The sequence below is a fragment of the Peromyscus leucopus genome, chromosome 5, assembly GCF_004664715.2.
Source record: "Peromyscus leucopus breed LL Stock chromosome 5, UCI_PerLeu_2.1, whole genome shotgun sequence".
Taxonomy (NCBI): domain Eukaryota; kingdom Metazoa; phylum Chordata; class Mammalia; order Rodentia; family Cricetidae; genus Peromyscus; species Peromyscus leucopus.
Genome location: NC_051067.1, coordinates 49609375 through 49634557, shown reverse-complemented (window position 1 = coordinate 49634557; position 25183 = coordinate 49609375). Strand labels below are relative to the sequence as shown.

Here is a 25183-nt window from a genome sequence, read left to right as displayed (position 1 = left end):
AGCCATAAGATAGTAGTAAATAAAGCCATAGACAAAATTTAAATCTATCTGTCCTTCTAACTTCTCAGTTTAATTTGTAGGCTTCCAAACACTAAACACAGTAGTAGAGGGGGCATTTTTCCTTCGAGACATGGGCAAGAAGCCAAGTATTAGTTTCCCCTTTGCTATGAAAACGCCTCTGTGGCCTGACCTTAACAAATTGTTTAACCTTCTGAAATCTTCTTTAGTAATGTTATACAAAACTTCTAAGAAAATATGAACTAAAATCATGTTACTTGTGATGAATGGTATTACCTCAACAGTGAAATAACTAATAGTTATGAATACTAAGTATTTGCTACAGAAATGGGCTCAACACCAAAACAAACTCTAATGGACATCCCTTATTACTCAAGAGTAAAACAGACTTTGTCTTTTTATTCATAAAGAATATGCTCAACTATACATTCTGAAGCTGGTTATGTATTGATTCCCCTGGGGATCCTCTTTTCACAAAAGTAGGGTGTTAGTGAGCATCACTGATGCTTATTCAAAACATTCCCAACTCTCTGCTTTCCTGTTAAAGTCTATAAGGTCATAAGGAGCCTGTAATTATTCAAACTGTTCTGCTTGATATAGGCTATCAGAGACTAACAAGAAAGCTACCATCCTGCCCTTGAAAACATGCCAGATGCACATCTAAGAAGGGCCATGTAAGCTACGTGACCAAAGGGTATTTGGAAAGCTTTAGCTAAAACCATGAAGCTTAGCTTATTCTATGGATCATAGGAAAATTTGTTTTCAGGGAGAAAAAACATAGACAAGAACTGAAGACTTTCTATATGTGTTGAAGCTTGTGTCAGGACCCAGAGTGACCATGATAATGTTCCTGTGAATGAGGGGGATAGAATATTTCTAGGATGACTGCCATGCTTTGAATTGAAACTGTCCTTCACAGGCTCCTGTTTGAGAACCTGGTCCACAGCTGGTGGTGCAATTTTGAAAGGCTGTGGAACCTTTTGGACATGGATCCAGCTGGCAGATATAGAGCCATAGGGGGCAGGGCTGATCCCTTTGCTTTCTGACTGGCTGAAATATGAACAAACAATATAACAGTTTCCAACATTGTGGATCCATTGCCACCATATCCCTGCCCTGATGAACTGTAACCTTCAAACCATGAGCCAAAAGAGTCCTTTCTCCCATTATTGGCTTCATTCAGGTATTCAATGATGGAAGAGAAAGATGCCTCACACCATCACATTTCCTGAGCTTGAGTCAGGCAGCCTGGTGAGTCGGAGAGGTATAGTCATGCTGTTTGAGATTCCCTGACATGTTTTCTTAGAGGATAAATAATGCTGATAAGGTTGAGTTCCTTCCACTTTGCTTCTCAGACAGGGTCTCACCTATCACAGGTTGACTTTGAATTCACTATGTAGCCTAAAGATATCTTTAACTTCTGACCCAAAGCTTCCACCTTGGGGCTGAAATTGCAGGCACACACCACCATACTTGGTTTTACTATCTTCTCTTTGATGGCCTTAGAGTGATGTCCTGCTCTGTTGGCCAATGATGAGGAATAGACAAGCATGGCTCACGTAAGTGACCCACCTGAATTTTTACTTTTCTTCCAATACCAATGTGTGTGCAAAGCCCATTGGCTAAGGGAAGCCTCATTTCCCCAATTCCAATGTCTTTCCTTAGTATTTCTACTACCTCCCAGGAGCTGTCTGTCAGTGAAGTGCACAAGACCTTGACAAATCTATGAATTTATTTCCTTTGTGTCTTACCTGCACTGCTGCTTTATGGTGACTCCAGTGTAGACATAATAAATAAAAGACCTGGAAGTACCCCCCAGACTGTATGTCTTGAGTAATGAGTTATTCTCCAGTGTACTTTCCTCTACAATGTGTCATGGCCCAGGGCTAGCTGCTCTTTGATGTGTTAGAGAGCTGACCTCGTCTATTTGATTCAGACTCTTTAGGGCATAAGGTCCTAGCTCTGAGAAGGCTTGGAAGGAATTTCTTCAGTGCAGCTGGATTTATCCCTTCCCCTAAATAAAAGTGATACTGAAAGACAAACACAAAAGTCGGGTTCTATTGCTCAGACATGTGATAATAAGGCCTAATAGAACAGGGGATGTGTGACTGATAACCCTGGTGGTCCGTGGCACCTAGAACGTGTTTATTTTGTGTCTGTGTGTTTGTGTCTTTTGTGTTTCATGTCTCTTTCATATTAAGATATGAAGTGGGTTGTTATTATTATTATTGAAAAATTCACTTCCCTGAGCAAGGAAGAGTTCTTTAAAGTGAAAGATGTATGGAAATTTCAAAAGTAGGAAAAGTGAATTCTGTCATGGAATTATCCCATAACATGGAAAGGACAAGTGTGGGGCTGAGTGCCTGGTGAACCCAAGTCTCCCTAGTTACAAATACATGTGTCTGACTGTGAAAGGTCTCAGTGGTGTCTGGGTTTGTCCTACACACAACTCAATTAAAAGCTTGGGATTCTATGGTTCCCTGGTAGAAGTGAAATGGAAAGAGAAGAAAGGAGGACAAGGAAGTTAGTTAAATAGTTTAATTAGAGCCATTTTACAATTCTAAAATTAACAAGCAGACTTGTAATAAAAGTTCTCCAATGTTCACAGAATGACCTCGCTTCCATTCTGAACCTGTCTTTGTAATTGTAAAGTTTAGCATTACATTTAAAAGGACTCAAAATGAGAAGAAAAAAAAAACATAAAATGAATCGATGTACATGGCCACCCATGTCTCATGACACAACCAATGAAATCTCTGAGTGTATATTGCTTCAGCTTGGATATCAAAAGATGGCCCGACAAGGCCTCCTTAACCAACGACTGATCACAGGTGGCCAAAAGAAAGGGGAAAACCCAAGACACCTGTCACGTTGGTGATGGCTTCAACGGTCGGTGGATGACACTGACTCCGGACATTTGTTACTATGGATGTAACTATTGTGGACATTCTCCTGTGGTGATAAACTTGTCCCCAAAGGCTTTCTTTGCTCATTTAAACTTGCATAATAAACATGCAATGAATTATTTCTTTTTAAAATTGTATTTTTTGCAGTCTTTTTGTTTTCATACAAAGATTTCATAAGTTGCCACGTTGCATCAGAGTGTTTACCAAAGTAGGGAGGGTAAATGTGACGTAGCTGAATGAGCAGAGCCTCCTTCTGTCCTGAGACACACCACCCATCTTTTGAAAAAGGTGCAAACAGCTTTTCTTACCCTCCCCGATCAAAGAAAAGAATAAAGGAAAACAATAAAATACAAAACCAAAATCACATAACCAACCTAGCTTAAAAAAAAAAGGCTGACATAAAGAAAATAAAGGTGTTTGTCATGCACATTATCTTCTGCATAGCTCAACCCACTTATAGTAAGGCACTATTTCCCTTTGCAACTGGTGTCCATGGTAACCTGTTAAGTGCTACAGTGCTCTATGACCCTCAGACACTTCCTTCTGGGATGGCGAAATAAAGAGCCCGGGTGAGTGTGGCTGCCATGCTTGGCTGCGCAGGTCTGGCAGCTCCTGGAGACTCCATGACCCTCGGGGGAAGCTGTCCATGGGTGGTATGGTAGAGTGTCCACAATGGATTTCTTTCCAGGGTTCCTGTTTAGTCTGAATGTGGATTTGAATTGTTCTTCAGTCTTTATTTCTGAATGAAAACACATGAGGCTGGGGGACAACAGTCAGGTCCTTTGAGACTGAGCATCAGTGCTCTCAGCACAGGATGCTGGCTAGTGGAAAATATGAGCAGGTGTTCCAAGGGATTAGAGAGGGAGGGATAGAGAGACAGAGAGAGGGAGAGAGATTGCTTTTGGTTTTCAGAGACAATCCAGGTATGATATTAATTTAACTGGTCTTCATACTGTTTCCGGAAACAGTCCCCTGCTGGGAAAAACTCCCAACACCTCTCTTGATACATCTTCCAGACATAAGATTCCTGTCAACAGAGGAAATCAGTGTGTTAACCTGGTCTCCAAAATCTATGCGATAACACAGGGCAGACTAGATGATAACACCCAATTCTCTTGATATATCACATAAAACTGGAAATGTCCAATTGCACTCAGATAGCCCCACTTAAATTACCTTCAATAATAAACAAGTAATCTTCAAATAAACAAAAACACCTTCAGCTTGACAATAATATAATAATAAAACATATTTATAAAGTCTATGGGGTTATCATTTACTATCATTATTAATTTTATCCATGTTCAAGTTTAAACTATTATCCCAGAAGGATCTCCAATTTTCAAAATTTCCTGAAAATCTTAGACACTGAAAATTTTCCAATTATAATATTGTAAGCAGAAATTCACTTGAAAGTATAGATCACATGATAGGCAATTTTTGCAGAGGTGGGTTTTATCAGTAAACCCGCTAAATTCAGTTAAAAGCTTATTTTTACATATGAAATTAGATTTTCATTGTTTCAAAGGAGGCAATCTCTTTGTTGGTTATCTCACACAAAGGAATGTTATCTCAAGATACCATAATTAATATCTAAAGAAAATGTTTCTTTTTAAATCAAATATGTATGTCTGTGCAGTTATGTGCCCATGAGTGCAGTACACATGGAGGACAGAAGACGGCACTGGGTCCCCTGGAGCTGAGGTTACAAGTGGTTGTCAGCTGCCATGTGGGTGCTGGAACTGAACCTCTGTCTTCCAGAAAGCAGAAAGCACCCTACACTGCTAGGCCATCTCTCTAGCCTCCTGAAAGTAATTCTTCCCTGAGTGCTGAACAACTTCATTCTGTTACATTATCTACCACCTCTCTTCTACAGTTTCATTCTGAAGATGGTATATAACTGCTCTTCACCCACCTGTCCTGTGTGTTCTGTTTCATCCTTGTTTATGAGATACATCAGAAAAAACCTACAGAGACAAAGAAACTGGTCAGGAATGGACAACATGGAAATGCCAGCATGAACAAGAAAGATGCTTACATCCTGGTTGTATTGGATTATGGAAATAGAGAAAACACCGTAAAGGCACTTTTTGAAAATTAATTACAGTGGACCATAAAGAAATAAGCATATTCTCTGAGATGGCTTATCTAATCTTACACGCAATTCTATATCTGAGTTACTTTTCTTTGTTTTAGGACTGGCATCTCATTATGTGGCCCTAGCTGGCTTGGAACTCACTATGTAAATAGAGTTCCATCCATCTCTACCCCCCCCCAGTCCTAGGATTAAAGACATGTACAACCATGCCTGGCCCTTGGATGTACATTGAGCCTGTTGTTGGTCAGGCTCAAATCAACACTGATACATTTTAATTGAAGACTAGCTTCATAAATTACATATTTTTATCAGTTTAATTGAGTATATATAGTTCAACCACTTCCCCCCAACAATGTTACTTGATACATCTTGTCTGTCTGATATTAAAATTAGATCTGAAACTAAAAATAATATTTTGATAAACTGTAGTTTGGACTAGTCTCACCAAAAAGCCAAATTTTCATTTTCCACACATGCATATACAATACACCTATATATACTTACATGCACATATATATACACATACATACATACATACATACATACATATATATGACTGTACAAAACAAAACAAAAAACCACTGACATATGACTATCAATATAAACAACAAAGGCCAGTTTTTAACCGAACTTTCTGTAGTGTCCAGAGAGACCTATAGGTGTTCAAAAGGGTGGGGATGCCAAAATAGGGAAAATAGGAGGGAGGATCCAGGTCTTAGGCTTGCATCAGGAAGGTTCCTGCTTGAAACAGGAGCACAGCCAGGCCTCCCTGCAAAGCTCCATGCCACTCCACTCCCATTCTAGATCCCTCAGTCAGTATCATTCACTGGAATATAGATGGCTTAGCCATTTAAGTCTGCCTACTCCAAGGCTGTCAGAGTCTATAGGAGTCTGACCACTACCTGCTTCTGGAATTTACAGGGATGAGAGGGAATGGGCTCCTGGGGGAGGGGAAGACCCCGTGAGGGGCACTCACAGGTAGTTGGCCAGGTTGTGCTCCTGTAGAGTATGTGTTTCGAAGCCGTGTGGCACTGTATCAAAGTAGTCATTGCCTATCCCACAGATGAAGCACTTGGTCTAGAAGACAAAGGGAGGCAGCAGGATGTCAGAGAAGGCACAGGATAGCCAAAAATGAACACACAGTCCACTGGGTTATGCAGCTGCTACCTGTCAATATTGCCAATCCCTCCTGGAGGAAGAACTGCCCACACAATTCAGGAAGCTCGGGAAACCTACCAGGAACTTACTGGACACAGGAAACTTGACCGGCTCAGGAAGCTGAGAGAGTTACAGGTTCAATAGGCCCTTTCTTTAGGTTAGGTTAGCAGGGAGAGACTGAGGCAGCTGTCTCTGTGGGTGGGAGCTCTGGGGATGCAGCTGTCCTAAGGTATTACTCAATCTTGGTGGGCCTTTCAGAGATGTCAGTCACTGCTATAAGTCACTCATGCTCTTGTGAGCAATTCCTCTACCATGCTGCTTTAAAAATCCCTCACCAATGCTGTTGTGGGTAGCCCCTTACCCACAATCCTGAAGCAGTACCTCACCCATGCTCCTGTAAATAATCCCAGTGCATTCACTGGTCCACCAAGTTAGACTGGGTTGGAATCATTTCTTTAGCCTGACGCAGTGCCCTATCTGAGATAAACAAGCCTTTGTTCACACCTCCTGAGAAAAATGCTACATGACACATTGTTGAAAGGAAGTTCACTATGTGACTTGCTCAACATATGCCAAGCATCACTTTATGAGGATTGTGCCATGGCCCCTGAGCACAAATTTAACTGCTATCATAACTATATCTTGGGGTTTTCCTAAGTAATATGGGTTCCAGCAGGAAGAAAACAATAGCTAATCAGTGATGGCTTTCATTTTTTTCTGCAGTCCACATGCACACATCTAGACTTAGTGGTTAGTCGGTTCATGACACTGAGTAATTAGCTAAACAGGATTAACTGTATTCTCAGCTGAAATTGAAAACTTGCCAGCTATCCAAACAAAGTCCACTACCCAAACAAAAGAGGTACAAATCTTAGACCAATTATGAGGTGTTTCACCAGCGATTTGGAAAAAGTCCTTCCTTGGTCAAGTGCTGGTCCAGTTATTAAATAAACTGTTAGGAATAGCCTCCTTCATCTTTCTGCATTGCTCTACTCTGGATTTGTCTTTATACATGGTGCCAGGTGGATTAGGACTGAAGGCCCATACCAGGAGCCAAAGTGAAGCAGAACCTCCCTTCAAGCCAGGATTTTAGCATTACAGTGATTATGTGCAGCTTCAAGTGAATTCAGTGAACCCTGAGGAACTAGGGCATCACCCACAGCACCACCACAACCAAGCCACAAATGCCTCACCTCCATGTCTTCCTTGACTTGCTCCTGTTGGTCTCTGAGTTCTCCAAAAGCATCGATGATCAAACCTAGTGTTGAAAAGAGAAGTTATGTGATCCCCATCAACTACTAGCAATCATTCAACTCATAACTCCTTGTTTATTCCTTCCTAAGAAAATGAGAATACAGCCACATTAGGAAACACTTAGAACATGGTAGAAACATGAGGTCACACTGGCTGCTTCTTACTAGGGAAGTGACATTCTCTGAGAATGGAACACACAGTGACTTGACCTGATACGCACTGGAAAGTATTTTAAAATGAAGTGACAGACTAGAAAAAAAATACTAATTAACTTGGCATGTACACAAGCTATATGATTACTTACTGCAGGGTAAAAGAGGTAGCTGAGATTTATGGTTGTAAAATACAGAAAGCCCCACAAAAAGATAATCAAATAAAACATTATTGTATGGACCAAGAAATATGTATCAACTTCATAACCCCTCATAATTTTATTAAATGTGAATGAATGTTTAATAAGTGGAATTGTTACATTTTTGCCTCATTTCTGTTCTGTGACTTCCCAACTGCTACTTCCAAATGTTTTGACTTTTCTTGCTTCTTAAAAACTGGCTTATTTTACTTATATGTATGTGAGTATGTCTATGAGTGTATATGTGCACATGTGTGCAGGTATCCGCAGAGCCCAGAAGAGGGTGCAGGATTCCATGGAGCTGTAGTTGCAGACAGCTGTGAGGTGCCCTACATGGCACCAAGAACTCAATTTCAATCCTCTAGAATAGCAGCAAGTGCTCTTAACTGCTGAGTCATCTCTCTAGCCCCAACTTTTCCTTCCTATAAAACAATAATGTTGCCTTCTATAAAAACATTGCCTATGTATTATGAACCCTTTATACTTATCTATGTACCAATATCATGTCATACCTGTGGATCATAAAGGATAATGTCTTATTTACAGACATTTAATTTGAGCTGGGATGAATGTGTTAACTAAGAAACAAACAAACAAACAAAAAAGCAGTAGTGGCTTTCTGAGAGAAAGAGATCTCACTATAAGTTAGTCAGAGGAAGAGGAAAAACTAGTGGTTGACACTGCTCTGTGGTTTCAGGGAAAGATTCTGAACCCAATCTTCTCAGACTGGCTATGGGTCCCAACCCCATTCTGGACAGCTACACACTTTGGCCAAGATACTGAGACTTCCCATAGACTAGTTAGTTCCCATGTAAATTCTAAGTGTTGACATGACATAACCCTCATGATATCAGGAAAGGGTAACATGAGTTACTAGTCATAACTGGCACATAGTAGGCAGTCACCAATGACAGTGACATGATTGTGCATGATGAGCTAATCAGGTACCAGTACTGTAGAGGAGACTTGAACTGATGCCCTTGTTTCAAAGTTCTCCACAACTGTAGAACTTAGAGAGTTGCATAAGCCGAGTTACTGCTTTAGGACGAATGGTTCAACCCCCTCCAAATTTTCAAAGCTGGTCATGTAGCAGGACTAGGAGCCAACCCCTGTGGAATATTTTTTCACAAGTAGAAATCAAACAGGCTGAGAAGATAGCTCGGTCAGTAAAGTGTACTTGTGATTCTTAGAGGGCAAAAGCTGGAGATGGTAGAGTTTGTAATCCCAGCACTTGGTGGAGTAATCCCACAAAAGGCAGAGACAAGTCCCTAGAGTTCACAAGACAAGTCCCTGGCTGGTCAGCCTAGCCTAATTGGAGAGCCACAGGTTCCAGTGAAAGCCTCAGGCTCAAGGAAAAAAAAAAAAGAAAGAAAGAAAGAAAAAAGAAAGAAAAGAAAAGAAAGAAAAAAGTAGAAGATTCCTGAAATTGACCTCTGTCTTTAACATGCATGTGAGTGTGCCTGCCATACACATACACACACAAAAAAAAAGGGAGGGAGGGAAGGAGGAAGGGAAGGAGGGAGAGGGAGGGAGGGAGGAAGAGAGAGAGAGAGGGAGGGAGGGAGGGAGGGAGGGAGGGAGAGAGAGAGAGAGAGAGAGAGAGAGAGAGAGAGAGAGAGAGAGAGAGAGAGAGAGAGAGAGAGAGAACCCATGGGAAAAGTATACCCATCACACTACATCCCAGGGACCCACATGAGGATGAGAACTCCTGGAAAGAAGCTGTGTGTGGAGAGACTGGCTGATCAGAACTGCAGTGATGGAGAGAGGCTGGGATGCTGCCCGTCCAGGCTAATTACCTTATCTTGGACTAGCTTTAACCTCCTGAATAGCCCATTTCTTGCCCACTTCTGTGTAGGAACTAACATTCTGCAGTTAATAGATTAAAACCCTTAGCATCTGTTAGCTTAGCAGACCCCTAGCTTCCACCTACCTAAAAGCTAAGAATGACACCAGGAAGCATTTGAGGCCTGTAGAAACACTTTCCCCATCTTGCTGTGTAACTGCTTCTCTGAGGTCCTCACTGGTGTTTTTGAAAATTGTCTTGATTTATGACTCCTTTTTCTATTCTGTAAAACTATAAAGCTTTATGAATCTGCTTCTATGTTTGAACATAGAATTTGGGGTAACCTAAGTCTGTTTTCCCAGGCCATGATTGATCACTCAAACGTAGCCCAAGAATAAACTATCTCTTATTCCTTTTATGGTAAAAGCTATGAGGTTTTTGTGTTTCCATGCTTGTTTGTTTGTTTGTCTGTATCAACACATAACTCTTTATTTTCCATCTAGAGATTTTATGAGGAGAAATACTATATGAAAAAGTTCCATTAGGCCTTGGCAGAAAAGATGTGATACTGTCAGCCCACCTTGCATTCTGGCTTCAGCAACAGATGGCTTAAGGTCAACATAGCCAGGAGCCACAGCTGGAAATGGCTTACCTTGTATGATGGCCAAAAGGATGACAATCACAAAGAAGAAGAACGTGATGTCGAAGATGATGCGGTAGATCTCATACTCATCTCCTGCTGGGTCTTCAATTTCATCACCAATGCCACCCCCAGCACGGACGCCCACATACATGTGGAACATGTAACACTGAAAGACAAGGACAGAGACGCTTGTGAAGGTCACCACCCTCCTTGACATTCTAATTACATGAGGTTTTCTCTCTAGTATCTGGCCCTCATTCTAAATGAGAAGAGGATCTTAGTGCTCTGCGTTGTCTTTCCGTTTTAATCCTTCTCCCTGTGATGTAAATATATATGGCTCTTACACACTGCTGTCTCCTAACCAAAACTGCACACTATTCACCAGGCTTAGAGCTTTTGCATCACTTGGGAAAATGAAGAGCTTAATTAGCACCTCGGCTCTGAAGCTCATGAGATGACACAGTATTACAATCACATTACAGGGCCTTGAACTATATAAAGCTGTATTATTTGGTTATTTCCACAATGGCACAGACATGAAAAGGAAAGTAAAAGCCTAGTGTAGGAGGAGATGGAATCTTAGAAACAGAGCTAGAACAAGGCAGACTTTGTGGCTTCCCCTCTTACTGAGAATTCATGAATGGGATGCAGAGATCTTTTCTACTTAGTGTCTAGGATAATGAAGAAAGATGGTGTGGGGAGATAGGGAGGAATGAGAAGCTCATTCATTAAAACAAAAGGGCAGTCAACACCTACTACATCTGCTAAAATATGATGAACAGAAAAGAGGTTTTACAGGAGTGTCTTTGGAACAGGACTTGGCCTCAGCATCACTGCCATTTGAGGATTGAATAATTTCTTGTAATTAGGACCATGCTGTGCATTTTAGATTTTTGGAGAATCCTCTACCTCTACTGACTCGCTGCTAACAGTGCCTTTCTCTATAGTACTAATAATAAAGAAAAGTGGCTCTTGATGCCAAATGTCCCCTGGGAACAGAGTCAAGCCAGGTTGAGAGTTCCTGGCTCACAGCATCTAGACTTTTAACTTCATTCAAGATAACTTCAGCTCCCCACCTCACCCCTGTACTCTGGGCCCCACTCATTTACAAGTTCTTATTTCAATATTCACAGCCCCACTGCCACTCTGTAAAGCCACCCCCAACTCCAGGTCTTTGTTGAGCATCCTCTGCACCAGGTGGTATCCTTCCCCATCCTCATCCAAAGCACATACTTTAAGTTTACAGGCCTTCCAAAATTAGACCTTCTTAGTCTGCTCTACATAGCCTAACTTATTCAACTCCCCGTGTCTCTAATCCATTCTAGTCTGTTTAGTTGTTCCCTACCCAGCAAAGGGGGACAGCCTCTCTACAGCTAGTGCTTGGTTCACATGCACCATCCCATCACCATGTGATCCTGTTAGGTCAATAATCAATTTTAACCATCACACCCATAAAGGTACTTTCTCAGCCAGACATACAATAATCCAAAAACATCACGACAGCTGCCCTGAACCCCCACTACCTTATAAACCCACCTGGACCTCCCAGGACTTTTCTAGAGCCTAGAAAATGCTCTTTATGGCAGAGAAGTCAAGAAAGCCCTCTAGTGAGAGCTGGTTAAAGGCCTATCTGCACACCTAGACTCCTCAAGGCTTAGGTGTCCAGATTGTTGGTGGCATTTATTGCGTCTGTGTCCAAATATGAAATGTTAAAGAGAGTCACTTGAATAAAACAAAACCAAAACCAACATCTCCCTTTGGGACATTACATTGATTCCTTGAAACTTGGTGGCTAAAATTGTCCACAGTGCCTTTTTGAATAAAGGGTAATTTTTTTTTCATTGTATACTCTTGTTTTCTGTTTAAATTCTTTATACCACACACATTGCTTATTTTTACCATGGAGAAAATGAAGTCCCATGCTCTTCTCTGATGTGAGTCTTCATATGTGGAGCTGAGGCCACAGGGGGTGGCAGTGATGACCTCAGCTTTCTGGCCCTGGTTAATGAGCTGACAGGGATGTCCTTGGGACTTCAGTGGGGTTTTCTACTCTTGACCTTCCAGATAAGCTCATAATGGCCTCATTGGCGAGGTATGTGAAGACCCACCGGTGTCTGGGGCTCAGTAGTCAAATTACTGGAAACAAGAATCCCTTTTCTCCATGTTTCTCTTCATAGACTGAGCCTAGTTAGGGTGGAAGTGGAAGAAGCACTTTGGGGGACAGAAAACTACACTTCTTCCAGAGAGTCTGAAAAAATAAATAAATAAATAACAGTGGGGAAGGAGCAAGAGCCAGAGGTGGAGGTCGAGGGAGGAAGTCTGTGGATGCTCAAAGGAAGGAAGTGTGGCAGAGAGAGTGGGAGTCTTTTGAGGGAACCAGGAAGCAGAAGCCAGAGATCCTGAGGGAAAGGTCAGGTCAGATGTGTGAGAACAGTTCATTTTCTGAGGTGATCTCCAACAACTGCCTGAGCAGCTAACTTCTTCAAGCTGCCTCTTATCCTCATTATCTGAGAAATTTGGGCGGGGGGGGGGGGGTGTCCACTGGTCCTGTAGGTTTGCAGAGCTTCCCTTAGAGATGCCCATGCTTTCAGGCAAAATGTCCTTCTGCGCCCCATTTCCTCAGCTACCATCACCATTTTGCCATGGGCTGTAGACTTTTTTTTTTCTACTTTTTCCTCCTACATTCTTGAAGAGGCAGTTCAAAGCCTATCAGGACCGGGCTGGTTTAATTAGATTCTAGAGTAAAGCACCGTGGTCTAGGAAGAAAGGAGAAACTACTGGGTGAGTCATGGGAGTGGTAAAACTTTGGCTGCAGCGCCACCTGCTGGAAATGACAGCAGCCAAAGGTTGAAGTCCCTGAAGAGGACAACCCTCTACCCACAGAGTAACTTAAGTAATTTAAATTACCTTTACATTTAAAATTTAATGACAGTAAAAGACTCAGTTTTCTCTTACAGAAAGGAGACACCTGAGATCCTTCCTCACAGAGCATCCAAGCTCAGCACAGCCACAAACAAGATAAAAGCCTCAAGCTGATGTGCAAAGAGAAAAGCCTAAACCACAGATCGTCACCAATGGTCTTACTAATGACTCACAGAAGTCGGTCAAACTGATGATGTCCAGGCTCTAGGGAAGTAAAGAGCCCACTTCCTTATCCTAAAATGAGACTGTGATGGTTAAGCGTGCTTGTCAGCTTGGTTGGATAAAGACGCACCTAAGATATTAGTAATTATCCACAAGGGTATTTTCAGAGATAAGTGGGTCATCAGGGCTCTGATAGAAGGAATGAAGGAATCCTTGGATGAATCTGAACATAATAGATGGCATTACTGGGATATAGTGAGAGTAAGAGGTGGGGCCTTGATGGAGAAAGTAGGTTCTGGTAACAGGTCCTTCAGGCTATCTTGCCCTTCAGAATCCACTGCTCTCTGCTTCCTAGCCACTGAGATGCAAACTGATCTGCTCCACCATGCATTCATCACCACCACTGGCTAACCTCGCTGACACCGTGGGCCATGATACACAATTCACACCTTAAAGCTGTTCTCGAGCATCTTGGCAGTGCCAAGGCAAAAGTAAAATGGAGACAAATCTCTCTGCCTTCTGGATTCACATCCTGCACTGCTAAACAAGCCCAAGCAGGAGAGGCTGTGGTTCTCCTAAGACAAATGAAGGGAAACATGTATGGAGATTGAGTGAAAACCATGTCATCTCAGGTGCGGTGGCTACAGGTTGAACAGAGTCACACAGGGCCTCGTGATAAGAGCAACTAACTGATGACTAATGGACTTTGATACATATCGGACAATCTCTTTATAGTTGTATAAATTCACATTCTCAGTAAGAGGAATGTGCTAGTTTCCCCATCAATCCACTGACTAGAGTTATTGCAAGCTTTAATATTCTTAATAATGAACTGTGGTTTTCTGTTATTCTGGCCTACATTTCTTTCTTTGCAGTAATAGTTGGACATCTTTTCAGACTTATGAGCTGAAGGAATTAATGCTACTGTGCATTATCTGGCTACATAACTGACCCTTTGTGTGTTGCCTTCTTTCTTATAACATTGTTAAATTACTTAAATTACTTTTTATTTGTATATTATGGGGGGGAGCATGGATGGGAGTGGAGGTCAGAGGACACCATTCAGGTATCTCTCTTTCCACCATGCAGGCCTGGGGGACTGAACTCAGAGTGGCTGTAAGCTTGGAGGCAGGTGCCTTCCCCACTGCGGCCCTGGGCTTATGTCTTTTCAAGGGCGTGATGAGAACTGTGCCAGTAAAGGAAAATGTCTCTTCCTTATCATGTTGAATACATTTTGGCCAATTTATCATTTGTCTATAAGACTTGATTTATATTTATTAGTCACAAAATAATAATTTTTGGCTTTCACGGCTTTCTAGGTTTTATATCATTAATAGAAAATCCTTTTATCAAGGTTTGTCATTATTTTAAGAATGCAAACATGTCCTAGTTGTTATTGAATCAAAACACTGGTCTTCACTTCTACCACCCCTCAGGGGCTTGTACATGGAGTCAATACCATTTATTGAATTTTTTTGCATTTTATGATTGTAAAAAGCAACTTTATCATAGTTTAATTTCTGTGGGTATTTATATGTGTTCCAAGTCACTCTAATCTATTCCAAAGGAGGTACAGAAATACTTCAGTTATTCATCACAGTATCGGTACCTTGTTCCTGTCACTCTTCCAGGACATTTCCTTTCTGAGAGAATTTCAGAATCATTCTATCAGCCCCCCTTGACACTCACACACACCCAGTATATCCCAGTGCAGGTATCCCAGTGAAGGGCTCACAGAAAAACCTTGCTCTCCCCAGTCAGCAACAGTTCATTTGTCTTAAGTTTCCCCTCCCAAACCTAAGTGTTCTAGAAGAGTCATTTTTGTGATTTTCATATGAAATGTTCCCCATAGGCTCATGTGTTTGAACACCTAGTCTCCAGTTGGTGGTGCTGTTCAGGGAAGTTACAGAACTTCAGAAGGCAGAGCCTTGCTGGAGGAAATATGTCACTGGGGGAAGGGCTGTGTGGTCATATTGTCTAGTTCAACTTGCTATTCTCTGTTGCTTGAGTATGGATGAAACGTGGCCAGTCGGCCTCCTGCTCCTGCCTCCATGACTTCTCTTCCTGCCGCACATTTTCCCTGTCATGATGGACTCTATCCTTCCAGAACTGCAAACCAGAATAAACTCTTTCTACCCTAAGTAACTTTTGGCCAGGATATTTTATCCCAGAAACAGAACCATCATCAGAGAAGCAGGTTGTACAATAGTTACATACAACAATATGAAAGCTGAAACATCTGTTAATTTTGCCCAGGACCTTTAAGACAAGATACTCAGTATAAAAGCGAAAGTATCAGTTCTGTTAATACATATTGTGTGGATTTTAATAATGCCAGGTAAAGTCAGTAAGGCAAGCCCAAAGCCAAGGCTTCAGAGCAGGAGAACATTCTACCTGCTGTCCTGGCTTGTATGAGTAATGAGCTAACATGATTGCATGTCTCCCAATCCTAACTACATTTCTCACAAGTCTACTAATTACTAAGCTGAACAAACACAGGTGGGAAGTCAACAGCAATGGTCCTTTATGTGCTGCTAAAATGAAAATGCTCTAGTTTGAGAAGCCACTCAAACTTTCACTGTACCTGGTGCCTCCACTCCTGCCTCTGGGGATGGGGAAATACACAGTTACTCAGATGGAAGGTTGTCAGGTAGTTTTTACTGCAAGTTCAGGAGCTTACCGTCAGCATGTCATCACATTTCATGTCTGGTGTATCACCATCTTCGCTCTTATTATAGAATTTTCGGAAGAAATTGAATGCCACGACAGTGTACAGGTACACAACAACAGCTAATAAGCCCACAGTTAACACGAGCTGAAAGCAAGGTGACATTTAGCATATGTTAGGGATACAGAATGTATGACCATTGTAACTGACAGCTGTGTGGGAGGGAAACACTCTCCCGACACACCTGGACTTACTAAAAGCCAATGTGATCCATACCCTCATTATTTCCACCTTCTTAGCTCACAAGTGAAGCTTATTTGCACATTTCTTTATCAGCCCATCAAAATATTTTATGCTAAGCTTGATTTGGTAGATATTAGAAAGCAGCTTTATTGCTCACTTTGCAACCATCTTCTAACTGATATAACATATTCTCCTGCATTATGAGCCAAGTATTTATTTATGTGTATGTGTGTGTGCCTGCTTTTAGGTATGTGCATCATGTTTGTATAGTGCCTGAAGTAGCCAGAGGACAGTGTGGGATCCCTTGGGACTGGAGTTCCAGGCAGTTGTGAGCCACTCAACATGGGTGCTGGGAACTGAACCAGGGTCCTCTGCAAGAGCAGTAAGTACTCCCACCTGCTCTGCCATTTCTCCAGCTGTGAAATGTGCTGGGAGCTCTGTCTGTCACAATCCACCAACTGGCAAGTGAGCAGAGTGCACAGGGATTCTGTCATGGTGCCTTTGAATGGCCATGAGTATGACAGCTTTATTCCTAACCTTAGGTGACATGTGCAGGAGCTGCTTACTGGACTTTAGGAAACAAGGGATTATGGTAATGTAAAAGTGGATGTGATTCCCATGGTGGGAGGGACACTGATTATAACATATATTGGGCTAGAAGGGCTGTTAATTCAGATAATTAGCACAGAATTTTTATCATCAACTGGACACGTTCAACAACATATGAATAAGTAAATGTAAATAAATAAATAAGTAAAATAAGTAAAAGACTTTTGCACCAAGTCACAGTAATAGAGAGATCCGGTATGAAGAGCTGAGTTCCATCAGATGTCAATAGGTTTTCTGGACCTAGACTAGCTATTCCCCATGTCAGGATGCCCTTGTCAAGTATAAAGTATCATTAAGATTTTATTTAATTTAAAAAGTAGAGGTTATCTTATTAAATTTAACTGCAAAACGTCTTATTATCAATGCAACTAATGCATCTGGATTCTGCAACAGTTTTTGGCACAGCATAGTATCAGATGGAATGAATATTGTCTCATAAGCAAAACAGGAACTAGTTTCCTCAGTGCTCATGAAGATAGTTCTGATCTGCTGGATATGTTCTCAATCTTCACAGAATCTGACAAGGTATTGTCACTGGTTGTACTTTACCAAAAACGGATTTGATATTGACAAGTATTAATTCACTTGTCCGAGATCACACAGCAAATCCATCAAGCCAATCCTTAAACTCAGGTAATAGGGTCTTTGGAATTACTAATCAAAATTTATAAAAGAAAAAACATAGACTATGCAGCCATGAGAAGTCTTTAAAGCCATATATTGTCACTTAAGGGCAATATATGGCTTTAAAGATGGATTTAAAAATAAATAAAAATGGATTTATTTTTGCAGGCTCTTCTCTTGCTGTTTTTAGTTCCTTTAAGGGAAAGAGGACCTTTTACCTGCTTGCCATTGTGGGTGACTGAAGACAGGATGGTTCTCAAGGTCTTGAATCCCATCGCGATGTCAAGGAGGTGAGCAGCAAAAAAAAAGTTGTTATAGTGTCCCAGAACAGACATGGTCATATACCAGGCTAGGTACAGGAAGGACTGTTGGAGCAAACAGGGGTAGATGTGTCAGACACCAGAGTTCACAGGAACTGGTAACAGCCACGGCCGTCTCACTCCACGCTAACCACTGCACTCACCTTTTCTTTCTAGACTAATTCTTCAGATCTAATTAGCTGGATTCCATCTTTGCACAATTTTCCTTTATTTAGTTTGTTGTAAAAGGCCCAGTGTAATTTCTTTTTCCTTTAACTACACCAGTTCTTCTTATTCATCTTCTCACAAACAATAGAAATGATCATCCTACGACCTGACAGCACGGTCTCTCAGCCTCAGCATAGTGCTATTGTACATCAATAATTTCTTGCTATCTGGGCTGCCCTGTGACTTCAGGATCCATTAGATTTCAAGAACACCCAGCCATGATCATAAAAATGCCATCAGATGTCACTGAGGGACAAGACTGTCTCTGTTCAGGAACCCTTGTCTACAGTCAACCCAAGAATCCTCCAACTTGGACTCCTCCTTTTCTCCTTTGTTCCTCATTTATCTACACACTAAGCTTGTTAAATCTATTAGTCAGAATCTATTGTTCCTGAGGAATTTGATTAAGGCAGCATTGCACTTTGCATGAACTAAAGTGAGCCCAAGAACAAAGTACTCCTTGATTTCACTAACACCTGTAGTGACTGCAAAACTACACAACTGCTGTTGCTTGGAGAAGTCTCCTGAATCATAACCAAAACATTACTTTTTAATTCTCTCTCTCTATCTCTCTCTGTCTCTCTCTGTCTCTCTCTGTCTCTGTCTCTCTCTCTCTCTCTCTCTGTGTGTGTGTGTGTGTGTCTGTCTGTCTGTCTGTCTGTCTTTCTGTCTATCTGTAGGTATGGGCACACAAAGCAGTGCTCTCAGAAGTCAGAAGAGGAAATAAGTTCACCAGGAGTTAGAGAAAGTTGTCTGAACGGCCCATTGTCAGAGCTGGGAACCAAACCCAGGTCTTCTACAAGAGAGTGGGTGCTCTGGTCTGCTGCTGAGCCATCTCTCCAGGTTCCTGAATTATAATTAATGTAAATAATCACTCTCTTAAGGTGAGAATGTCCGTGCTGGGGGGGGGGGCAGTGCAGATGCAGGCTAGAAGCCCAGCAATGGCTTCTGCTCCTTGGAGCAGTTTCTCCTACACATGCTGTGTCTGGATGACATCCACTCACAGGAGAGAACTGTTGCCCTGACGCTAATCTTAACTTATTGCAAGAAGGAGAAAAAAGGAGTGTCTGGGGTCATACAGGATTTCATGAGCAACAAGGGACTGAAGCGAGGAAAAAAAATGACATTTGAAAAAGACCCTGAGGATTTGGCAGGAAGGGTTCAGGAGTGATACACTTGCCATATCACGTTAAGAAGGAGTAATGTCACAAGCTAGAAAGAGATGAAAAGCCTGAGGGAAAAGGACACACATGGGGAACACAAGAGGAAGGAGATACAAATGACTGACAAACTAGTCATGGCTGTGGTGCTGGTTGACATGGAGGTACCCTGTTAAGCCTGAGTGACAGATGGAGAATGGGCAGTTCCTAGCATTGGTACTTTATTCACATTTATACTAAAAGTTACTCTCTTTGCATGATAAGAAATGTCACTGGCAATTCCATATTTCATCTGATTATCACCTTCATTGCTTTTCAGAGACCAACTAAACTGCTGAAGACCTGACAACATGTGAGAAGTGACTGGCCAAACAGAAGCCATAATGCTGCAAGTGACTGACAGCCTAAGGGGTCTCAGAAAGATGTCTGAACGGACTTCTCCAAGGCACCTGCAGGATTAACCCACATCCAAGTTTCTCTGGATAACAAGATACTCCACAGAAATGAAAATATTAAGGTCAGACTCACTAGAGCAAAAGATGGTTATGCAAAGAATGTGGCATGGAGATGCCCCCTGTGTGCCCAAGCCAGAGTGTACATGCTACCTGAGTGGAGATAACTGCTGAAGCAGGAGTTGGTCAGCTTCTGCCCATTGAGAAGTTTTCCACCATTATATGAGAAAGTACTTGCAAGGTGCTAACAGTCTGTGGCTCTGAAAGGTGCTTATGACATAAGTTTTGAAGTTCTCAGAAGTACCTTTGATGGCTGAGTGGAAGGGTGGGGACGGAGAGAAGAGAATTTACTTGTTGTCACAGATTTTAGAGACTAGGAAAATGGAACCTTCACTATAAGAGCCAGTGTTAAACTTAAACAGTGAGGTGCAGGGACAGCCTTTGGTAATGGATGAGTATATTCAATCATATTTAAGTATAAACTCAGGCCATATATTTGGTGTCTAAGGGCTTTTTGATAAGGATAAATCAAGAATAAGAACATAATGATTTAATGTACTTAATTTTGGAGGAAAAGTGAGCACAAATATTTTTAAAATGTATTAGTTTTAAAAAAAACATACATAAAGCAATACATTTCATTATGGCATTTTTATAAATACTTCGTTTCTTTTGTTTCTCCATCTGCCCACCCATTTCTTCACTACCAATATTCCTCCTCCTCCCACTCATCTCCTTTCCAGTACAAATATTTCTTTTTAATTTTATTTAGGTGTGTTTGAGCATCTACAAACCTTTGCAGTCTACCATGGTTCCTCTGAAACATAAATGGAAATCCATATAAATTTTCAAGTTTTTCTTATATTAATATACAAGATAGGCTGGTTAAAGTGTCTGTGCCTGGGTCTCTCTCAAACGGCATGTTTATTAACTGCATTAGTATCTGAGTAACTTCCTTAAATAACCTCCCTTTATCTGCAAGATTCCATGGAGTCATCTAACGAGAGTGAAAAAGGCTTACGTTGTCTGTGAACACAACTCCGAGTTTCCACATCTGGTACTTCACATCAATAGAGTTCAGTCTGCAATGACACAAGAAAGGGTAAATATTCACATTAATAGAGACTTAGGCTTGTGAGAACCTGTGGGCCTACACCTGTCATGGGCAAAGCTGGATTCCTGCTCAGTAAAGCTCTCAGGAGGTGTCAACTTGTTCCCAGGTAAAAGTGAAGAGCTAAAACCTGCTCTGAAGACAAGATACACCCCAGTGCTCTGTGATGACCTCTCAGGGCATCATGGGAAAGAAAACAAATAGTACTACCTTCTTCTGCAGTAATTTAAATTTATCTTCATCATCAGTATTATTATTGTTGTGCATAATATTTGTATGGTGTGTGTGTGTGTGTGTGTTCGGACACACACACACACACACACACACACGTGATAGGGCATGTGTGAAAGTCAGAAGACAGCCTACATAATTTACTTCTGTCCTTCTATTTTGGGTTCTGGGGATTGAACTGAGGTTGCCAGGCTTGCCTGCCCTTGTCCACTGAGCAATCTCAATATCTCATCTTGTTATTTGAAAACAGCCTTTTCTTTTTACGCATTATAACTTAATTCACTTTATATGTATCCCTTATTCCTGGAAACTACACAAAGCTAATTAACATGTATGCTTCAAAAGTTGACTCAGTACATTTTATTGTGCATTTAAAATACCTTTAAAAATATTTGCTTTTACTTTCATGTCTATGGGTATTTTGCCTGCATGTATGTATGTCTGTACCACTTTTGTGCAGTGCTCAGAGAGGCCAGAAGAGAAAGTCAGATCCCCAGGAACTGGAGTGCTAGGCTGTTGTGCTGGGTACCAATTCCTGTTCTCTGCAAGAACAAGTGCTCTTAACCATTGAGCTGTCTTGCCAGCCCCTTAAAAACAGACTTTTGCTGTGTCTGTGGGGGTGGAGTAAGAGAGGTAGATGGATATAGAGAAGAGAGGGAGAGAGATGAAGATAGAGAGATAGGAGATAGAGAAAGAGAGGATGAGAATGTGTAGTCACATGTGCTGGTAATGTAAAACCAAAACAGGAACAACCTCACAGGTTGATGAAAGAAGGAAACTTAAAATATACCTTGCAGGTTAAGAGTTCTGTTTACAATTAAAAAGAAGTTCCTGGTTGTTTGGTGCTAAATCCTAGCTAAGAGAGGTCTGTTTGTTCTGTGTTAAGTCCCTGCTAATTAAGGCTTCTATGTGTCATCAACAGCAAATCCCTGGGCTAGTGTAAACTGCTTGTAACCCTAATTCACTTGATAGAACCCACCACACTTGATGCACACCCTTGCTTTGTTCCTCTTCTCTTCATTGTATCCCTTTAACTACGAATAATCACCAACCCTCTCAGCTTTAGGAATGCCTTCTCTCTCCTATAAGAGAGACTTGAAGAGTCTGTGGGGCTGCTCTCTCAAACCCTAACTTAGGGAGAGACAGTGAGCTGTCCAGTCTTGGGGGCACCCAAATACAACTTGCTTTAATTTGGACAACCTTAGACTTGGTCCTCTTTCTCTGGAATCTCAGGATCAACAGTTTACGTATGTGTGTGTGTGTGTGTGGTATGCTTTTGTATGTGTATAGTATATGTGTGTGGGGGGGGGTATACTCAGTGCATGTTGGTGTGAAGGCCAGAGGTTGACTGGCTGTCTTCCTCTATTACTGTCCATCTTACTTCCAGACAGGGTATTTTAATGACCCTCACCATTTTGACTAGACACAGACCATCGAGCCCCCAGAATCCACATGCCTCCACCTCCCAACACAGGGATTACATATATCCTCATCCACGCCTGGCTCTATATGGCTGCTGGAGATTCGAACTCTGGTCCTCCTGCTTGTACAGCAAGTACTTTTACCATTGAGCCACCCGCCTGGCCCTGTTGTCCATCTTGTGCTGCATTTCAGTAGAAGAGTTTCTGATTCAAATAACCAAACTTGCACGAACACATAAATTTATCTTACAACTAAATTTTATAAACGAGAGCAGTTTGTCTCCCTTTTTCTGTTTTCTCTTTGTAGTCCTGGGGCATGTACCCAGGACTTGCACTTGCTGAGTGAACGCTTTCCCACTGAGCTGAGTCCCAGCCCTGTTCCTTTCGGCTTACAGTCACCCCCAAAGGCTCATGCTCCATTTCCCTTCAAGCAGGATTTAGCCTTCCCCTGCTCCCCAAGGGACTAGACCTTCATTCTATTATGACTCCCAGCATGCCTCTTAGCTCCTGCTAATGCTGCACCTGCCTGGGAGCCTATCTCTGCTACTGATCCGCGACCTCCTGGGCACCAAGTGCTATCAAACAAATAAAATGTCTCTCCATCAGTCTACGTTGAGTGAATAAGTCTGAGCACAAAAAAACCTCATGAGCTTTGAAAATTTAGAAATGTATGTGTTATAAAACACTTTATTTTTTTTCCAGAACTTGGCACTGATTTGGGGGTTGGACATAACTTAGTCTTTCTGTACCCCAGCTCCAGGCTAACTGGCAGATGAGATGAACAGACACAATATAGTGTGATAGGGCACAGGTCTCAAAAGGGCCTCTCCAGACATAAGAGTTCTGTCTTTAATTACTTCTAAAAATTACTGTTTTTAAGTAGACTAATCTGAAATTTGAAGTATGAGAATGAGCAGTTTGCTAAGTGAAGCTAATAAGACAAGCATTTGCTATTGTTGCTGTCTTTGTTTTTTGTCTTAGTTTTGTCTTCCTGGAAGGGTGAAGGTCCTCTTCTTTAGCTCAGGATTTCCTTCTCTCTCGCCTTTTTCTTTTTCTGTGGCAGTGTGTAGCTTTTCTGCCAATACTGTTCTTAAACACTTAGGCTCAACTAACCCTCTTACTTAAAATTCCCAAGTTCTCAGGCTGTGCCCTGACAGTCTCCGCCCCCCCCCCCATATTTTTCCTTCTCTCAAGGCAAAACGTTGTCTTTGGCTGGGCGGTGGTGGCGCATGCCTTTAATCCCAGCACTCGGGAGGCAGAGGTAGGTGGATCTCTGTGAGTTCGAGGCCAGCCTGGGCTACCAAGTGAATCCCAGGTAAGGCGCAAAGCTACACAGAGAAACCCTGTCTCTGGAAAAAAAAAAAAAAAAAAAAAAAAAAGCTTTGTCTTTGAACCATATTTTTATTACACAGGACCCTTCTTCCATAAGCAGCCCATCATATTTGGAATAGGTTTCAACATTAATTTTTTTTCTAAGTATGAAAGGAGTTGACAGAGGTAAGTGACTGGATGATCTGTATGAAAGCAGCACTATTTTCCATAGAAATGGTCTCAAGCAAAACAAAGGCTCCAAAATTCAGGATGTCTGAATTTTACATTGTAGTTTCTTACCTAAAATTTTTCTTTTGTGGTTATTTTCCATTAATCGTATACATGAGTGACAGCCTCACTGCCACTGTCGATAAGCAGTGTCTCTTTTTTGAAGGGCCCAATATTTTGTCTATCAACCTGTAGTATCCATGCTGTGTGGACCTGACTCCACCTCCAGGGAGTAGCCCTGGCTAACTGGGGTGGCTAATTAAGGCTCAGGCTCCCCTGGAAACAGGCTTTGATTCAAGAAATATATATTAGAGAAAAAAATATATATTAGAGAAATATATAAATTAGAGAAGGAGGTGAGCAGTGGGTGGATGAGAGGTTGCTTGAGGATTTCAAGATATAAGCTTGTCTGCCCTCCCTCCAAAAAACTCCCACAAATGTAGATTCACTCAGTCTCTCTTACCCACAGGGAAGAAGCGGACCACTTATTTAAATGTGCACCTACCAAGTTGCATGGGTGGAAAAATACTGTAAATATTGATGATCTGTTTATAAATGGGTCTTGTGAGGATAACAGTTTATTGGTAAGTAACTACTACATGGATTGTTTTGAATCTGGGTGGACATATCAAGGTAGCAGGCACACAGAGGCCCACTAAGATTTTAAGTCTCGACCTTCTAAATGTTTCATTAAAGGGAAATCTTTTTTCCTTAATCTTGTACATTCTTTACTGGACCTTCATTCAGATTTTATTATCCGTATTTAAAGGTAATAAGAACATAGATTTTCTGGCCCTTTGTGCAGTCAATCTTAAAAATATTTATTACGCAAAATAATGAAAGGTTTTGCCAATTAAAAATTGTTACACTTATGCATGTGTGTGTGTGTGTGTGTGTGTGTTGTGTATATGTGTATGTGTCAGAGAGCATGTGTGTGGAGGTCAGAGAACAACTTGTAGAGTAAATTCTCTTCTTCCATAGTGGAGTCTGGGGATGGAACGTAGGCTACCAGGCTTGGCAGCAAGTATGTTTACTGCTGAGCCATCTCACTAGCCCATGACCAGATTTAACACTGTCCAACAAAGAAACAGTCTCAAGTTTTCCTCCTATTTTTAAATGTTTTCAATGTTGTTATTACAAATATTACTAAGAAATATAAAATATGTCACTTAGCAAAACTGTGTAATTCTGTCAGTCACCAGTGACCTGCAAATGCTCATGAGGAGTTCGGAATCCTTCATACCCCACTTCTTGTTTCAAATGACTGACCTGAAGGCCTTGGCTCCCGAGACTCTTTATGTC

At 41.5% G+C, this 25183-nt stretch overlaps 1 protein-coding gene across 1 annotated transcript in view; it reads right to left on the bottom strand.

Moving 5' to 3' along the window:
- Positions 1-2541: 2541 nt before the first annotated feature.
- Ryr2 (ryanodine receptor 2) overlaps positions 2542-25183 on the bottom strand; it is a 593927-nt gene continuing 571285 nt past the window's right edge. Inside the window, 8 exon segments of the mRNA XM_028859656.2 lie at positions 2542-3951; positions 4840-4891; positions 5999-6099; positions 7374-7438; positions 10222-10378; positions 15977-16111; positions 17659-17805; positions 20601-20661. Of these exon segments, the coding sequence (XP_028715489.1) occupies positions 3856-3951; positions 4840-4891; positions 5999-6099; positions 7374-7438; positions 10222-10378; positions 15977-16111; positions 17659-17805; positions 20601-20661 (814 nt within the window). The 3' untranslated portion in view covers positions 2542-3855.